This window comes from Phyllostomus discolor, chromosome 3, assembly GCF_004126475.2.
Source record: "Phyllostomus discolor isolate MPI-MPIP mPhyDis1 chromosome 3, mPhyDis1.pri.v3, whole genome shotgun sequence".
Taxonomy (NCBI): domain Eukaryota; kingdom Metazoa; phylum Chordata; class Mammalia; order Chiroptera; family Phyllostomidae; genus Phyllostomus; species Phyllostomus discolor.
This window is the reverse complement of record NC_040905.2, coordinates 23,043,116-23,062,449: the sequence shown is the minus strand read 5'-3', so window position 1 is coordinate 23,062,449 and position 19,334 is coordinate 23,043,116. Positions and strand designations below refer to the sequence as shown.

Below are 19,334 nucleotides of genomic sequence, written 5' to 3'. Positions count from 1 at the left end.
TGACGTGATACATACACAGGGCTTAGCACAGCAATTGCTACCAAGTAAGTGTCTCATACGCGCCCTCTATTACTGTCAGTTTTAGAGGTTTACAGCGTCTGGATAAATGTTAAGGATGTTTCAGGTTCATCAAGTTAACCAAATATACTTCCTCCACATCTCCTGATGCCCGCTCCATAACATCTCGGTCTCAGTAAGGCAGAGGTGGGAACCCCCCTCGAACCTGGAAGTAGACCTTAACACAGCTTTGTGTCACATGTGTCAGGCCCACCACAGGCCCATTGGCACAGCTGAACCATGCTGAGTCCCATCAACAGTGGCCTTTAACAAGCGGTGATCTCTGAAGCAAAGAAATCATTCACCACACTCGAGTTTCTTATTAATCTGAACTAACTGACCTGGTGAGCAAGAGCTTGGTGCCAGTCCCTTACAACTGAATGGCTTGGTCACGAGCTAAATGAAGCCCAAGCCTTGGTGACTGTGTCATCCCTGAAGTCTCATTACCCACCTATCAAGCCCAGATTTCCATCACGAACCACCTCCAGGGACCTTAATTCCTTGTCAAGTTCAGCTAATGCCCAACAAATTATCCACTTAAATTAATTTCCTGTCAAAAGATAGTGGCACAGACCTTTATTCCAACAAATTAAATATCCCATCTGGAGCCCTGCAGAGTCTATTTAAATGACTCCCAATCAATAAACAAAGCATGCACGACACCCTAGTTCATCTAGAAAGATGTCTCATTTACAGCACCTGACATGTTAAAAAGCAACGAAGTCAAAAGAGCATCAGATTTAATTTTTTTATTTGTCTTTCTGCCAAGAGGGAAGAAAAAAGGTGAAGAGAAACATGGAAAGAACTCATTCCTACCACAATGTACAGGTTAAACATCTTATAATTTTATATGTCAATTATATCTTAATAAAGCCCAAATTTAAAAAAAAAAAAAGAACAACTCACTCCTAAACCACAGATTAAATCCAGGAACTTGAAAACAAACCCAACTTAATGTCCCTCCTGCCTGAATGTTTGGGGAGAACAATTAAGGATTGTGAGTATCCTTCCAACTATTTTCAGCAAATGAGAGTTCTGCTTGCTGATTCAATAGCCCTTATCAAGCTTTCCGTGATTCATTACTGTGGCTTGCAAGACAACAACATGCTAGGTGAAAATTAAAGCAGAAAGAAAAATCACTTACTTATCAAAACAAAGAAGTGGAAAAGAAAAGAGAAGGTGTAGAGTTTTGTTGGTCAAGTTTCAATTATTCCTGGTTCCAGGAAGCTGCTACTTGCTTTATTACCAGGATCTGTAACCCGAGCGTTTGGTGATTAACTAAAAATAATCAAGTGACAAGGAAGGTCCAGAGAGCAGAGTGCAGATGGCTAACGCTGGCCTCTTCCAGCTTTCTTCCGTCCCAGAAACACGGATCGGTTTCCTGGTCTTCCGTGACAGAGCTGGTCCATTGTCTATCCCCTTGCTGTTTCAGGGTAAGTGCAAGCTCATGGTTAAGGAAGCCTGGAAAGGAATACCTCTACATCCCACTATAGAAATACACATTTTATACCTAATACATGTATTTTATTTATTTTTCACTAATATGACAGAAATCAGTCTTGGAATAAATATAAGATATAACTATAGATCTAGAGACACAAGCTATACAATATTCAGATACTAAAATTAATTTTCTAAAAATCAGGTGAATGCATCATGTACACACGCACACATGCATGTATACCCCTAAAAAACACACCACAGGAGTAATTGCAGCACTACTGGCATTTGGACTGAATCCGTCTGTGCTATGGGGAGCTCTCCTGTGCGTTTTAGGGTGTTTACCAGCCTCTACACACTGCATGCTAGGAGTGCCCTCCCCACACTGGCGGTAACAACAAAAACATCTTCAGACATTGCTAAATAGCCCCAGGAAGGCAAAACTCCCCCAAGTTGAGAACCACTATTGTATATAAAACATAATCCTATTCCATTCCTAAAGACCTACCCAGCGCTCACCAACGTCCAGACTGCACACTTCATAACCATGCCAGCACTTTTCTCCGTAAACTACAAAACCTGCCTTTGTTAGGGATGAAACACATTAGCAGCTACCGTATCACCATGTTAACTGAATTAGAGCTTGGAAAAGTCTATTTAAATGTAAACCATTAATTATTTTTTAAAAAATATCACATCACATTGCCCAGGCTGGTGTGGCTCACTAGGTTGGAGCATCATCCGGTAACCAGAAGGTTAAGGGTTCAATTCCCAGTCAGGGCACATACCTAGGTTGTGGGTTTAATCCCTGGTCGGGGCATTTACTGGAAGCAACCCATCAACATTTCTCGCTTACATCCACGTTTCTCTCTCTCTTTCCCTTCCTCGGGTGAGGATAAAAAAAAAAAAAAAATCTCCTATCACGTGAAGGGAGGTCAATCTCCCAAATGGTTCCTTAAAATTTTATTACTTGCTGTGAATCTAAACTTCTCTAATAAAAAAACCACAGTCTTTCTAAAAGAAAATGTATCCCTGAACTACAATGATACAGCACTTGTATCCATCTCTGCTGAGGAGGAAGGGAAGAGTCCAAGTGCCCAAATCTGCGACAAGACGGCTGAGGGCCACTGACATCTACCAGGCAGATGGCAGCTGTCGGCTCCGCAGATGACAAGCAGGGCCCACGAAACTTCCCAGACTCCAAGCAAACATGCCTCGCACAACAGCACCTCATGGGAAGCTGGGGCTTATCACAAACAGACAAAAGCCATGGCAAATGATTTGGGAGATTCAGCATGACCTTCACCTTCAGGAGAGATGCTCGCCTAGAAACCTATAAAAATGTCACTGAAATTAGTCTTTGAATCTTCTTCCCCAAAAGAAGGCCCACTACACCTCTCACTCAGGATGAATGTTCACTCGCTGCTGTCACATGAGACACCAGAAGGACTGTGATTTTCCTCATTGGGTTGTAGGGAAATTTCTCTTCCTTGTTCCAGTTGCTGGCAAAAACGGGTAATTCCTTACTGGCTCATTTTACATGTCCTGGGCCTGCTCTTTGGGGAGAAGCAAATACACATCTCCAAGGGTCTCCACAGGATGCCATCTGCACCCCCTTCCACATGCCTGCTGCCAGCACCTCCACGCACATGCCAGCTCCATCTCTGGGTCCAAGTCCCAGTCCTACCACTTCCCGGCTGTGTGAATTTGCAAGGTTTACTTAACTTCTAAGACTCGGTACTCTCGTATGTAAAATGGACAGGAGAACAGTACCAACTGCGTAAGACTTGAGGAGAGTAAGTAAATTAATCCATGGAAAGAATTTAACACAGACCCAGCCCACAGTAAGTGATCAGTGAATTTAAACCAGACACAGGAAAATGCAGATGACACGGAGACTGAACTGAGAGCACACTGGCACAGCCACCAGGTCAAGTGCCATTTACATTCACGCTGTAGCCAAAGTCCCCCGTGATAGCAAATCCTACTCACACATCGTTATTTCCTCCTCGGACAGATAAACCACTGTCTTGAGTTAGAGAACACTGCTGGAATATTTTTTTTTCTTTAAGAGGTAATTTTGGACTAAACTGGGTAAGGTAAAGACATGCTACACCTATTATTTAAAAATTAATAGTAAACAAACAAACTTCCAAAATTTGGCTTATCTTAAGGACACAGCTATTCAATGTCACCAAATGTTTTATAATGATGCAAAAGGAAACCTTCCAGGGCCTTTGACTCTTTTGAGGATATCCCGTTTCCTTGCCTCACATGCACGCCAACATTAAAGATTCCCGTTTAGGGATCTGGCGGAGGTTTAAGAGCCCGTGGTGATTTTAAGAGACTCAAAAGACACAACCTAAGTTTTATCGCTGGCCCCATCATCTGTGGTAGATTTGGGGTAAAGTAACCTAGTTTTCTGTGCTTCATGATAAATAAAAGGAATCTCCTTGAAATTGCAGAAATACAGGAGAATAATGCCACAGTCCCATTAAGAGCTCCCTGCTCCCCGTGAAAGACAGTGCCCCCTAAGGAAGCACTTTTCTGAGCACTGCATACAAGGCGCAGAAGAGCAGGGCCTAAGGAGGCCAAGCTAGAATGACTTCTGCTCCCCATTTTTTACTCTTGGAATTGATGACTCGTGTTTTCATTTAAAAAAAAAATACTAGGAAATAACTATGGTTAAAAGACGGATGTACAAATGACCCTTCACATCTTACGCAAAACAGCCCCCGACTTGCTTAGTCTCCAAAATTCTATATGGTGGAATCTACTCCTAATTTCACAACCAAGAGCTCATTTTATCATGTCTTTTTCTTCTGATGCTGACTTTGAAAAACAAGAAGAGAATCCATCTTTGAAATATTTCTGGAAAAAGACACACTGGCCTTTGCAAAGAGAACCTTAAGTGAACATGGTTTGAGGACCTAAAATACAGTAACGTAACCTACCAATCTGCCCAATGGCAAGAAGGAAATTGTTACAGCTGAAAAACCATGTTACCAAGAGAAACATCCAAGAATTCCAGTGCTTCTCAAGGTCTGAAAAATTACTGTCAGAATTTATAGTCTGCACCTGACTTCATATCCCTGAAGGTAAAATTGGTACCAACTTTTGACAGAATCCCTAGAGAATGAAAATCTTCTGGAACAGCAGTGCCTGTGATTCACAAGGCAGTATTCTGATGACCCCGCCCCATTCAAGGCAAAAATGTATGATAGTGTGGGGAGGCTGCTAACTTTTCTTAAAAAATCTGTAAGCAGTTCAGGAATACTGCCTACTGAAGACTCACTCTACTCCTGACAGCAAACAACACAGCTACCAGATATAAACAGACAGACAGACAAACAAACCCTCAGGGAACAGGACCTTGGTGAGATGCTTCGTTTCCAATGGAGAAAGACATGGAAGGGCAGCAACGGCAGAATTAGGAAAGATACCAAGAGCAAAGGTGTGTCATGAGAGACCAAGGTTAAGATCATCCACACCCTAGTGATTCTCAATTACTCTGTATGGATGCAGATACTGGACAGCAAAGAAGGCTGGTAGGAAAAAGATGGATTTATTTGAGATGCTGGGTTGGAAGAGAGCTCTACAAACACCGTGGACTGTCAGAGAAACCAACAGATGGGTCCCTCCATCGAATTCAGCCTAAAACACCGGGGAGTCAAAAACGACAAACGGAAGCTGCTCTACTCTGTGCACATCGTGCGAATACAGAGTTCCTTGGAAAAGACAGCAATGCTGGGAAAAACAAGGCAGCAGGAAAACAGGAAGACCAGAGGTGAGATGGACAGACTCCGTTTAATTACAAAAAGGCAGCAAAATCAGAGATCCAGGGTGGAGACAGACAGTCCAGCCGATTAGCCCAGAAATTGGCTGTACGTGTGAGGGTGGTTCAGACAGTGTCCTAGGACTGGGGTAAGGGGGTGGCCTGGTCCCTGGCTGATCAAGTGGGTGGATGTTGTCTGTGCCTATCCTAGCATCTCTTGTCATACCTCACACCTGATGTCCCCCTCACCACTGCCATCACCATTATGTCTGACTCAAGTCACGGCACTTAAAATGGCCTTAGAAGTCTTGGTTTACATCAGAGAGATCCCCTTCCTTTCAGCCCTGTTACGATACTGATGGACGACAGGAGTATCTTGTTGCATTCTTGTCCGGCATCCCAAGAAGTCCTGGCTCTAGCGAGCTCCAACACCCGTTTGCTCCCCGGGCCAGCCCACGTAGGGCTGTAACGTTTTAGGGTTGTCACATCGACAGTATTAACAGTAAGTTCCTGTCTCAGGGTAAGAGACCAGGAATAGAAACCTGCTAATTGGTACCATGATGAGCAAGTTCAAATGCACCAGGTCTCAGTGAAGCTACCTCAAAAAGACTTCAGACAGAGTCACAAAACAAAAAAATTATTTGACAACAGCATTTAAATTCACTACAAAGAGTACACAAGGAGGGCCATGAGAATCTGGGCTCTCAATAACCCTGGGACAAAAAAGGAGTATTTTATGACACAAATGACCGTTAGCCTCAGAATGGTAATGGAGGTTAGCAACAGGTATTAAACGAGCACCAGAACTGCTACTCAGAAATGAAACAGAACAAACCGTCCATGCATGCAACAACATGGGCAGGTCTGCATGGTGCTGAGTGAGGAAGTTCCATCTCTGAAGGTTTCCATGTTGTCTGATGCATTGACGTAACACTCAGAAGTGGCAAACTTACAGAGAATAGATTAGCAGTTACCAAGGACTGGGGGGAGGTGGGAGTATTTCTCACGAGGTGGCTTGGGGCATGGAGAGCTCTATATTGGGATGATGCTGGTGGTTACACAAGCCTACATGTGTGAAAACACTGACATGTATACAAAAGCAGGCGAAATCTGAATGAGGTCTGTAGATTGTACCAATGTCAATTTCCTGGCTTTGATATGGTACTACTTTTATATAAGATGGTGACCAAGGAAGCTGGGTGGCAGGTACACAGGACCTCACTATACTACATATTTTGGCAACTTCTGAGCCTATTGTCTGTGTGTGTGTGTGTGTGTGTGTGTGTATGTGTGTGTGTTTAAAGTATCCCAGAAGAAAACTGTATGAAATAAATATGTGGGAGAGAGGGCACGTAACTTAGTTCAACATGTTCTCAACTTTAAGAGAATATGAGCCTCTTTGTCCTGCTAGAGAATGACAGTCAGTGTCATCATCAGTACAGGGTCATAGATGTTTCTCTAATGCCCCAGGGAGAGGGTCTGAAAGGGGCCCCAGGGAATGAGAGGTCAAACACCAGAAGGGAGACCAACAAAAGCCTTGGGCAGAGGGTACAGCTGGATGCAAGTATTCTAACCAGACTGAACAACTTAACAAACAATTTGGATGATAAACCATGATTTAGAGTTTGGATCCTAAACAGAATAAAGCTTCAACATCGATAAGTGTGTGCTCCCCATCACCCGCAGGGGTGGAAAGCAGTCAGGAATCTGTATAAACGAGGAGTGAAAAATGTACTAGACTAGTGAGATCAAATTTAAGCTGTGGCCATAGAAGTGTGGACACAGCACAGCTACCCTCAGCTGGAGTAACTTTGCACCCCCTTCCTCCCCAGGGGACACACACAACATCTTGGAGACATTTTTGGTCGTCACAACTGAGGAAGGTGAGTGTCACTGGCATCGAGGGATCAGAGTATGGGATGCTGCCCAATGTCCCAAGGCACACAGGACAGCCCCCAGCCACGAAGAATGACCCAGCCAAAACTGTCAACAGTGACGAGGTTGAGAAGGCCTAGAAAGAGAGCACACTTGTCCACATCTGAACATCCAAGGCTGAAAACTAGCAAAGGGCTGAGCACTTTGGCCCTCAGCCCACGTCACTGAAAGAACGAAACGTGGGCAGGAATGAACAGAGGCAAACCTGCATGAAGTGACACCATCATAAACGATGCAGTGTTATTTGTGCCTGGCACTCAACACTTACTTCAGACTTCATGGAAAGATTTCCTGCTGGAAATTAATTAAAATAATGAGTCTTAAAGTCAAACATACAAACACACACACACACACCAGTGTTGCATGTCACTCAAGTCTCTCCAGTTAAAACACCACCACATTACTGTGATGGCCCAGGGTTAACTCCCAAGGATATTTACAATGCAATGGAATGAGAATTAAAAAAAAAAAAATCCATACACACAATACCCTGAACAAATGGCCAGCGGCTCCCCAGGCAGCACAAGGCTGCATCCTTTGTGTGTGCCTTGGCCTTAAATGAACATGAGCAACCACACTGGGATTTTCTGGGGGCCAGACATAAATCAGCAGCCCTGCTATTCTCAGAGAATGCCGCCTCTCTCCCCCACCCAGGCTCAAAGAAGACCTAGCAGTGGACCCAGAAATCGAGGACTAAATGTTAATGTCCTCTGGGAAACGATGCATGTCATTAAGAGCCTAACAAGAGTTATGAAAACCCTCTTACCACAAACACATCCTGGCAGGGAGTCTGCCCTGTGCCCGCAGTAAGCTGCACTAACACATCCCGTACAACTTCTGCTGCCGAACGGTAAGTAAAAGTGTGCAAAAGCCTTCCCTGATCAAATGTCACTCCCAGATAATGGTGTCCTCAAGAAATAATCAGACAACCATCCAATGATATAGGTACAAAAATGTTTGTGTGCTGTCTTCTATACAGGCGCACCAGAAATAGCTGAAAATGGTCATACAGACAATGATGCAGGCCCAGGAGGAATGGGCAGGGCCACTCAGAAATACACACCTAGGACCCTGCCTCGGGCTGCAGACTTTAGAGTGCCCTGTACATCACAAAAGCAAAAAAAAAAAGGAACTAAACAGAAGTTCCTCAAAAAACAAATCATGGTCTTGAGTGAAAATAGCATTATTAATTTTGAACTTGCAGTAAGTGGCAGTTATTTGTTACGAACTATTGCTTACCATCAATAATATTAGCAAAAACTTCCCCAAACGCCCAAAACACTTTGGCCATTTCACTTTTTAAAATGTGTTTTTAAAAATATTAGGGAAAAAGTTCCTCAATCAAAAAGGAACAAATGTGAAGCATGCAACAGAAAAACTGCTATTTCAAGAAAATATTTAAATATCAGATTAAGGAAATAAAAACATTTGTATGACTAGAAAGGAAAAAATACATACACACATAATCCCCAGTCATATTTTTATGTAGACTATTTTATGGTGAAGGTACATTAAGATATAACCTCATCTGAAAACAAATTTTTAATGAATTAACTTCTGTGTTCAGTTTTCTTTATAATACGCACAATGCTGAAAGGTCTGAAAAACAACTTAAGAAATACGTAATGGGCCTAGAGGTTCTTTTAAGAAGTGATGATGCCCTAGCTGGTATGACTCAGTGGACAGAGCACTGGCCTGTGAACCAAGAGGTAACGGGTTCGATTCCTTACCAGGGCACATGCTTGGGTTGCCAGCCAGATCCCTAGTTAGGAGCATGCAAGAGGCAGCCATCCCATGTTTCTCTCCCTTACTTTCTCCCACCCCTCCCCTCTCTCTAAAAATAAATTGTAAAGTCTTTTAAAGTCTAAAAAAGTGAGATTCACAATATCAATGACAGTGACATAATAAAATTACACAATTGTGTACATCCTGCAATACAAACAATTTATCATATGCAATCCTACTCCTTTTTAAATCTAAGTATTGCTATGTGCATTTTATTGACAATGCTAGTAACTAATGTCCAACTGCAGCAAGCAGGCCTTCTTCAAACCAAAATTAATTTTTAAAAAGCAAATCTAAGAACCACAATGACTCTACCAATAAACGAATCATGGAGTTTATGTCTATTACTCATGCAAACATCGCCGGCCCATCAAAAGGACACCTGGACGTGTGCAGCGATGATCATCTTCATTCATCTTAGACAGTCTGCTGACTCTCGGCAGTAAAACCTGTAACTTCACAATTTCTTCAGTTGTGTCCTAATGAAGATATATTTGTCGAGGTAGGAGAATAGAAGAGATTTCATTCAGCAGTCTGTAAACTTGCCTATAACTTGTAAATATTTAGATATGTGATGGGGTGGGCCTACATTTGTACTCTAACCCTGACCCTGAAAACGTCAGGGGCTCCTGTACACAGGCGAGCATCCGGGCCCAACATTGAGGGCTCTTCTCAATCACTTCTTAAGTGAGCATCGCAGGTGTGCTTTTACCTGGCCATCTACGGAGGCCCAAAAGACACACACTACAGCATGTCAAGAGTAGGACCCAGGGAATTTCTGTCTTCTCCTTAAGGCATTTTCTAAACTTGGTGCAGCTTTGCACAATCAAGGGGGAAAATGGTTTAGGAACGACAAAGAAAAGTTATAAAGCAAATCTATGCTTATCAAAAGCTTTTTTCCCCCAGCAAGAACACTTCTAATTCTAGGAACCTAATTTAAGTATCTATGAACCCCAAAATGCATGGCCAGCCACACACATCAGTACACAGCCTACTAGACGAAACCTCGTTTTAACAGATATCATGGGCACAGACTCATCAGAGAGAAGTCCACCTCTCTTCACAATGCCAATGGATACTGTTCACATGTTATTGACCGACCCCCCCCCCCAAAAAAAGACATTTGAAAGAATTATGGGGTTATTTCAGGACGCAGTGCTGGGTAAGAGACCAAGTAAACAAGCTACATTCCAATAGCCCCGTATCTTGGGTTATCTTGGCTTCAAAATCAGACAGTAAAGACAAGTGTGCCTACCCCAATGTGCAAACATTCAACCTTGCCTAGCTTTTCTAATACGAATAGCTCATTTTTTAAATTAGCACAATGTATAAAACGCCTTTACACAGAGGGAACTGTAATCCTGAAAGCAGCTACGGAAGCTGCTTCCCAGGCAAAGGCAGAGGGACAAAGTGTACAGCTCCCGCGCGCTACTCCCCGGCTCTGCCGCCAGCCCTCCGCCGCCTCTTCCCGCAACTGGCAGAGTCGGAGGATACGTCGTCACGTGTCGTGAGATGCTAGATTGAAATTGAGAACTCAAGTTTCTTATTTTCAGCCTGGTGGAGACATTTTGCAAAAAAAGCTCTTAGCAGGGAAGGAAAATATTGTACTCAAGGAAGGATCCTTGAGAAACATTCCTCTCTGCTGTCATGGTCACTGCACCAGTGTTAGTAAGCCAGCCAGGACAACACGACTGATACGGAAAACTCTGGGAACGCAGCCAACATCTTTACTCGAAAGACAAGATTCCCTCAGAAAACCTCACAGAGGAATACTCCAATAATTGAGCATCAGAATTGGGGAGAAAAACGAGTTGTCCAACCCTTTCTTTTAATAAAATAAACATTTCTCAAAAACCCAGTTCTCTAAGTGCCTTCTTATACAATCTTCCCACCATCCTCTTGAGGTTGGGGCCAGCAGCTTTGGAAACCACATTTTACAAAGAAACAGAAGATACTCTTCTTTCCTAAGTAAAATACAAACCAACTAAAAATTAGTGTTGTGTTCAAAAGCTGATTCACATTTTCCTGCTGGGTCTGCAATGCTTCTGGGGTGTGGACCACTTGTCTTCCCAAATTCCCACGCTGTTTCCAACTTAAAAATCATTTGCTAACGGCCTACTGTATATGGCACTTCATCAAAGAGCCTGGGAACATGACGCAAGCGCAAGGTTAATGACACCAACAGGCTGTGAAGAGCACAGAGGCTCTGGAGACAGCCGGTCTGGATTCAGATCCTGGCTGTCATTTCCTAGCTGTGTGACACGGGGCTAATACTTAACCTCTCTGTGCCCACTTTCCTAATCTGTCGAGCCTTACAGGGTTGTTAAGTGGATTAAATGAGTTACTGAATGTCCAGTGCTCAGAAACATAGGGCGCATAAAGCAAGCACTCAGTAAACATTAGCCATATTTATTATGGTCTTCAAAGAATTCTAAAATGCTTTGTAATTAATGAAGAAGATGACGAGCATCTCCCCTTCCGCCATTAAAAAAAAAATCTGTACTGCGGGAAAAAATAACAGCTATATATACAAGAGCAGAATCCCATCCTCCAGGATCTTTCAGTGCAAACAAGGTTCTAAAACTTATACATGGGTATTTAACCTCTTGAGGCACTGTTTACTCATTTGAGAAGGGAGGGGGGAGGAAGGTAAAGCCTCCAGGTAACAGGAGTAAATCCCCAAGATGACCAGGACAGAAAGACAGAGCCAAGTTCGGAGGAAAGAGAGGTAGGGGGCACCGTGAACTAGACGTGTCAGAGAGGGTAGCATGCACACTGGTATGCAGCTGGGCTGGTAAGAGAGCCTCTGGAGTCAAATCCATGCAGGGAAAGAATGAAGAGAGCTGCAAGATCAGAGGCCTGGACAACCGGGCTCGTGAACGTGAATCTGATCTTGTAAGCAATCTGGACATGCTTTAGATAAAATTCTGGAAATATAAAATCTGCCAGAAGTGTACAGGTTGAAAGGAAGCAAATTAATAAATGCAGTCTAGCACAAGAGATGATACAGGGGAGCAGCTCTAATGCCAAGATTCCCCTTTACCGTTGAATACTGGGACTTCATTCACTCACTGACGGCCACTCAGTTTTAACTTCTAAGTTACTACAACAAAAACTCTTATTTTTACTCACCTACCTACAATGTGACAAGTGCTTTGTTAATATTATCCTCAATTCACTTAATAATCATACAAGGCCAACACTGTTATGCTCACTTATAGACCAGAAAAATAAAGGCCAGGAAGGTCAAGTAATCTGGCCAAGCTCCCACAGGTGGGAGGGTACAGCCAGACACAGCTTCTCTATGCTTTTACGGAGTAACTGTTTGCCTCTCTACCTAAGGGCTTTAGGCAGGGGAAGTCTTGCGAAGCTTAAAGTAGAATTCCCACATTGCTCATTCTTGAGTGTTCCCTGCAAATTAATGACATGAAAATGTTACACAGCCATTGCCCTGAATGTAGAATTTTGAAACCCATTAACAATAAGGTACCCTACCCTTCCAATCTCAATAGAAGAGCACATTCAAGGTACATGTCCCTACAGGTGACCCCACTTAAAGCGAGCAGAGCTGGAAAAGTGCATAGTCTGCTTGCTCCCTTGACCACACTGGTTTGTGCCTGATTTTGAGAGAGGAGAGCAAGAGCAGCAGGCCACGTGATAGGGGGGAGCAGCCTCTCCCTGCCCGCCTGGCCCGGGAGATCCAGGCTCCCTGCTAGCAACAACTGTCCTGCTTGCAGCTGCTCCTGGGGCTTTGCTGTTCCCAATGTGACAGAGGCCAAAAAATGTACTTGACAATAGAAATCTTTTGCAGAGTGTACCAAAAAGGCAAGACATTACCACTCCATTGTGAGAAAAACACTAAATGCTCTGATTCTATATACAGTTGTCGAAAGTGTGGGTTTCAGGATTTGGTGGGACAAGGACGTCCTCAGCACTTCCCTTTGGCCTAGGAGAGATGACTGGGGGGAAGGGAAGGAGTTGCCAAAAACAAATCTTAATTTTCTTTAACCAAGATAAACTTCAATAAGCTCTAAATCATGCAAATATATATAAAACACTATTAGAAAATAGACCCAAGAACTCTTCCCAGTTGAGCCCTGACTGGTGTGGCTCACTTGGTTGAGTGTCATCCCACAAAGCAAAGGGTCACCAGCTCGATTCCCAGTCAAGGCACATGTCTGGGTTGCAGGTTCCATACCTGGTCAGTCAGGGCATGTGCGAGAGGCAACCGATAGATGTTTCTTCCTCACACCAGTGATTTTCTCCCTCCCTCCCTTCCCCCCCTCTAAAAATAAATAAATAAAATCTTAAAAAAAATAATATATTTTTTAAAAAAAGCTAGCTAAGAAACTTCAGGTAACAACCAAACCCAAGATCCTGTCCCAAACAGTGGAAAGGAGGAAGGTGTTTCCACTTAACATCTAGTGAACTGAGTTTGTTCCAACTCGGAGTGAACCAGGCTGCAAACAGTGGAAAACATTCCAGTGGTACCTAACAATTTATCCCTTAAAACAGTAATACCTGCTTCTAATATCTGCATTTATGAATACAGTTCTGTACATTTTACATATTCTTTAAAAGCAAAATGTTTATAAATGTCCTATTAATAATCCTCAAAAGATCCTTTGCTTGAACAGCCATTATGCCCCACCTATTCCTAAAATAGAAAACAGAAAAGTCGAGCTCATTTATGAGTTCCACTGGTGGGTACTTACGGCCCCTCCAGTGTTCCAAGCACTGTACTTGTACTTGGCCCTGGAGACACGGAAACAGCATCTACTTCAAAATATCAACAACATGTTTGCTCAGTAGTCTTGCCACTTTGCTGGTTGAGACTTTTCTGCTTTTTAAAAGTTGCTTTGATTACAGACATAACTTTAGTTACTGCCTGAAGTAAACCTTTTAACAATTCACCTCCAAATGTTGAAAAAACAGTGTTTCCCAGAAGTGCACATACAATTTACTTAGGGAATCCATAAAAATCTAAGGCAGGACATGAAGAAACAAACTCCGTTGGGGAGTGCAGGATGTTCAGCTTCTCCAATCTGGAGGCACATTTCGAAGTCAGTAGCCATCAGCTGAGGGACACAAGCCTCCCAAGCTTCCAGCTGGCCCGGTGGGCAGGAAGATGTCTGATGCCATAATACTTAAAGCAGGCACTCACAGGCAAGACGGCTGTGCATGCAGCAAGGGGATTCATTCCCCAAGGCAACTGCCTCGTGGGTCTAGCTCAGCGGTCCTCAGTGGGCAATGATTTTGCTCCCCATGGCTCATTTGGCAATATCTACAGACATTTCAGTTGTCACACTTGGGGGGGGGGGATCTACTAGTATCTAGTGGGTAGAGGCCAGAGATGCTGCTCAACATCCTACAAACCACCACACAGCCCCTCCCCCTTAAAACAAAGAATGAACTGGCCCAAAATGACAAGGTACCCAGTTTGAGAAACCCTGGCCCCATGCTTAAGTAGCAGCTGCTAGTCTCAGGTAACTCCTATTTAATTATTATCTGGCCACTCATATATAAGCTAATACATACAATATCTTGTTCAATTTTCCCTCAATTGTTACTTTAGCTTCAAATTGTTATCTAACAAGCAACAAGTCACTATGCCTAAATCACAATGGGAAAAGTTACTGAAGAACACGCTGCCATTGAGTGATAAGGAGGCCTTAAAATTTTGCTGTCCTTGAAATACCTCACTTCTATACTTTGTTTTTACTCTAACAGCACATAAGATATTCTTCACTGGACAGTGTTAACAAAAGGATGCTCTGTTATAAGACACTAGTGTGAGAGACAGGAGCTGTGTTAGGAGTTTGTCTTCACTTAATACAGCACTGTTTGGCCACCCCCCCGGCGCTGCTGGCCTCCACCTTAAGGGCAGAACTTTGAAGGCTGATTTAGAAATACATCACAACATTGAAGATATAACTTTAAATAAGAAAAAAACTTCCCCCAAACGACAATTTCCACTAGCAACAGAGGAAAAGGGATCTGGATTCTATAACGAGCTCTTCAATTTCGGAAAAATGACTTAACATCTCTGGATTAAAAATTTTCATCTAGGAAATGGAAGGCGATGGAGTAGATGATTGCTTAAGACCAACTTCAATATTATATTAATCACCAAAATAAAATCCAACAGCCAGGGGTTTTTTTGGGGGGGGGGGGGGTGTGTCTTTCTTTCTTTTACACTGAACCAAGGTTTAGTGTTAAGGAAAAAGTTTTTCAAACAGAATGTGAGGGGCAGGTTGCCACTGTCCCACGTTATCCTGCAGTTCCTCCCACTTGCACTAGGGGGAAGACTTCTCCCCAAGGGGAGGTCACGGACCCCCTGTACTCCACAGACAGGCTTCATGGGGGCCGCGAATCAACAAACATAACACAAATTCTATGTCTCATCATATTTCCCAGGGGACCCAGAACACACAAAAACAAAACAAAGCCAAAAAAAGAATCAAGAATTTGTCCTGCAGGCAAAACCTAGGTTTTCTTACAGATAAAGGCATTAAACACAGCCCACTGGTCTTTCATCATTGGTTAACCTGCAACTCCTGCAAAAAGTTCTGGCGCCTTCTTACAGGCATGAAGGATTAGAATATGTGACAGTCTCACAGTTATAGATTTCATTCTTTAAAAAAAAAGTAAAAATACATATTAATGCATGATTAATTCCTTTCCAGCCCATTTATCACAGAGAATGTGGGTATCACATGTGAGACACCACTTTGAAAAAACTGCATATTACTATTACACAAGAATATACTTATCACTTTGGCCATTGTAAATAGTTGTTTAAGTTGGCATCCAGAAAGCAGAATGACTTGAAGATTACATCCAATGAAGTCTGATAAAGCAAGCTGGTGAAAACAGAGGCAAATCCTCACCAATCTAATTTGCTGGAACATTCCAAAACGGTCCTGGATTCACAAAACACCCGCTGGCTTTCAATGAAAGTCACATCAGACTCCCTTAAGTCAACTAAGTTTACTCTGAGGCACTTCAAACCTCAAACTTAAACAGAATTTATTAAATAAACACAACCAAGAAAGGAAAGGGAGCCAAGAAACCACAGTAACTCTGGATGGGGCCGGGGTGGGGGGGAGTAAGTTGGGTAGGGGGCTGGTTCTCAACTCAACGATTTCAAGTAACTGATGTCCTGCCCTCAATGACCCTAAAAGGGGCATCAGTTTAGTCTTAAAATAGCCATTGTTTGCCCTAAACGATCTTCTGTACATTCAAATTCAAAATCTGCCAAAGACAACGAATATATGATCTTTTGATCTCCCCTTCTAGAATTATCTCAAACCCAGAAGAGCACTTCTTGGTGAGAACTAGAAGCTAGACTCCAAAGGTCCGGCGGACAGAGAACTCGGTGAATGATTAAACCCTTGCCTTCCTCGCTCACACTTCATGAAGCCGTCTCCTCTGGAAGTGTTTGCACCCCTCTCACAGGAAGCCAGCACGTTTTGCAAAGGAAATACCAGACCTTTCTTGAAGAAAGGCACGTCCCAGTTGAACATTTTATTGGGCTTCCTACACCCAGGCAGTCGGGCAAGCAGATGCCCTGGTCGGGCCCGGAGCCCGCTGCCTCACGTGGGCGCCGCAGGGACAAGGGTGAGCCAGGCACCCACGCAAAAGGAAGCTCACCTTCGCTACCTCCTGGGACAAAGTGGAAACGCGGGGCAAAACAAAACCTGCCTCGGCTTACTCATCCAGAGGCTCCCCCAGGGTGAGGGGGGTTGATTTCAGGCGACTCCCATGAAGTTTCGCCCTCTCGGGTTTAGGGAAAGGTATCAGGCGGGCGCGCGGCACAGTGGGCAGATCCTTCCCTCCCGGGCAGCGAAGTCCGAGCAGGAAGATAGCCTACGCCCGGTTCACGGAAAGCAGCCAAAGCCGGGCCACGAACACACTCACCTCGGGGAAGAAGTTGTCCATTGTTCCAGTGCGTTCCCAAACTTGCCAGAGTCGGGTGTCCAGCTCGCGGAAGTCAGCCCAGCAGACGGTCCGGGGAAACCATGCGTGTCACGGCGCGACTCCCAGGAACTCGAGCCCGCGAGGCTCCCCTGCTGCCATCGCCTTATCCCCTTCTCGTCTTTCGCACCTTTTGTTTGCCCAAACCCAATTCTCAACTCATCCGTCCCAAACTCAGCCTTTGTCTCCTCTTCCTCCAAGTTTTTCACTTCTGGGCGCAGCGCAAGCGAGCGGAGAACAGCTGGTGGCACATTCTTCCCCGGGGCTGGTGCGGGGGGGAACGGCTGGGGACTTGGGAGTGTGCCCCCTCCCTCGGAGCTGGGGCCGGAGGCGCAGAGCGCCGGCAGGCGGACAGCGGCCACAAAGCGAGCCCCGAGTCGCTCTCCCCGCGCGAGCGCCGCCGCGATGAGTATTCGGGCGCCGCGGCTCAGCCTGCTCACCGCTGCTGAGTCTCGCAGACAGGAGAACACGCCCCGCCCCTCTCCGCTCCGCTGGCAAGACCACGCCCGCTAGCCAGCCTAGCCCCGCCCCACAAGGAGCCCAGCCCTCAGTCAACCCCGCCCCGCGTTTCCGCAGGGTCGGGTGAGGCCCAGTCACCCAGGCGCACGCTGGCGCGCCCCCTCCCGCCTGGCCTCACCTACCGCACGGTCCGGCCCACTCCGCGCCTAGGCAGCCAGGGGCTTTGCGGCGGGCGAGGAAGGCGGGGTCCAAGCGGCTCCACTTAAGTCCCGGCCTCCCCACCTAGGGGCGGGCGGGGCAGTTGACTCTTTCCTCTAGTAGAGACCGACTAGTCACTGGGAAGGAGGGGTTGGGGGGATTCTTTTGTGCCTTTGATCTCTAGCAGATCCTGGAACCCGCTCAACACGGATCTCATTAATGCAGCTCCGCAGATGAGCGACCCCGGGGAAGGAAGCGTGGTCCGCGGAGCTACCCCGGCTGTTGGGCCAGATCAAAGCCAAGGATGGAGGCTAATCAGAATTTCTGGAAGCTGCCTTCCCGTGTTGAGTTTGTTTCCTGCCGTCAGGTTAAGAGACGTTTTTATAGCCCCGGGGAATAGTAGCTTTATAAAGTGGGAGAGGGCGTGGCCAATTGCACCTTTTAAAGTGTAACCTTTTTCTGGACTAAAGGAAACGTAAGGAAATCAGATGAATGAAGAAAGAATCAAACCCACCTGGTAGTGAATCCTGGTTTCCTCTACGGTAGGTCCTCGAACTTCAGCGTGCACGGGAAACACGAGATTCTTGTTAAAATGCAGATTGGAATTCAGCAGGGCGAGCGCTGACAGTCTTCATCTCTAATAATCCCTCAAAGAGTGGCACCTGGCTCTGTGCATGTTGTTTGGAGCCTGTCTGTAACAGGGAAATGCAGAACAAAGGTTTAGGAACTTTTGTAACAATTTTAAGATGCTACAGCATCCAAGCGCGTGATCGGTGGACTCTTTGAACCGGGTATAAACCAGTTTGGGTGTTGTCAGACTGAGTCGTGGTGAGTCACATAACTGGCACACCAGGGATTTTTGGATTGGTACCTAGCAGATTGGAAACAAAAACGACCGGTTCTCCACCACGAATAGTTTGAGACGCGCTCTGTAGGGGATTTGCCAACTGCTACTCATCCTTTAAAGCTCAAGCCAGAAAGTCACATCTTCTAGAAGCCTACCCAGAGATGCCAAGCCATTCATCCGGCTTCCAGCTCCACCTAACAACAGGTGTAGCTTATTCCTAAGACTGTTGAGGAAACTACATGTTGTCAGGGGCTTTTTATTGGTGTCCTACCCATCCTCCACTGGTAATATGGGAGCTCCTTAAGAGAAGGAACTGTGCTTTAAAATTTGTTTTCCCAGGCTTTCTCAAAGAGTGAATGGATCCTTGTGCGAAAATCCAAGCATGTTTGTAACCTACCTCGGAGCAGTTCTCCAGCATTAATGTCATGTATTCACTCCACCACCCTCTGGAAAGAATCAAGATGTAAATTAGTGATATTGTGCTATGCTGTTGCACTGCCTCACAGGTTTACACACTTAAGCCACTAAAGATTTTGCCCCATATTGCAAGGAAAGTTAGGATAGAGCCAGGATAAATACCAGCAATCCCAGGCATCAGCCAAATGAGTCCTACTGCCACCAGTGTTCAGATATGGCAGCAGAACAATTACAGGCATTGTAGTATTCATCTGTACAGAACGTTTTTCAAGAGAAATTACCAGGCAGTTTGTTCAAGTGAGTGTGTGGGTGTGGCATGGTTCCCAGCAGCAGCCGGGGCAGTGATTCTGTATTGGGCCACCTTGGCCAAGACACTTTCCAATGTTGGCTCATCAATTGTAGCAAGTGTTCCACACTGATACAACATGTTAGTAACAGAGGAAG

General features: G+C 44.8%; 1 protein-coding gene and 1 long non-coding RNA gene across 4 annotated transcripts in view; one reads left to right on the top strand and one right to left on the bottom strand.

The window, feature by feature from the left end:
• The window catches only part of MYO10 (myosin X), a 192,998-nt gene extending 174,835 nt beyond the window's left edge, over positions 1-18,163 (bottom strand). For 2 of the 3 annotated variants that reach the window (XM_028530975.2, XM_028530966.2), the window contains exon 1: positions 16,913-17,425. In XM_028530975.2, the coding sequence (XP_028386776.1) occupies positions 16,913-16,933 (21 nt within the window). In that variant the 5' untranslated portion in view covers positions 16,934-17,425. Of the gene's footprint in view, positions 1-16,912; positions 17,426-18,140 lie in introns of those variants that run through there. The other variant, XM_036020249.1, reaches the window with a different exon arrangement.
• Positions 1,177-10,947, top strand: LOC118499422. The gene is made up of 3 exons (XR_004901902.1): positions 1,177-3,352; positions 6,723-6,724; positions 10,935-10,947. It is a non-coding gene; the product is annotated as an uncharacterized LOC118499422 (long non-coding RNA).
• Positions 18,164-19,334: the final 1,171 nt, after the last annotated feature.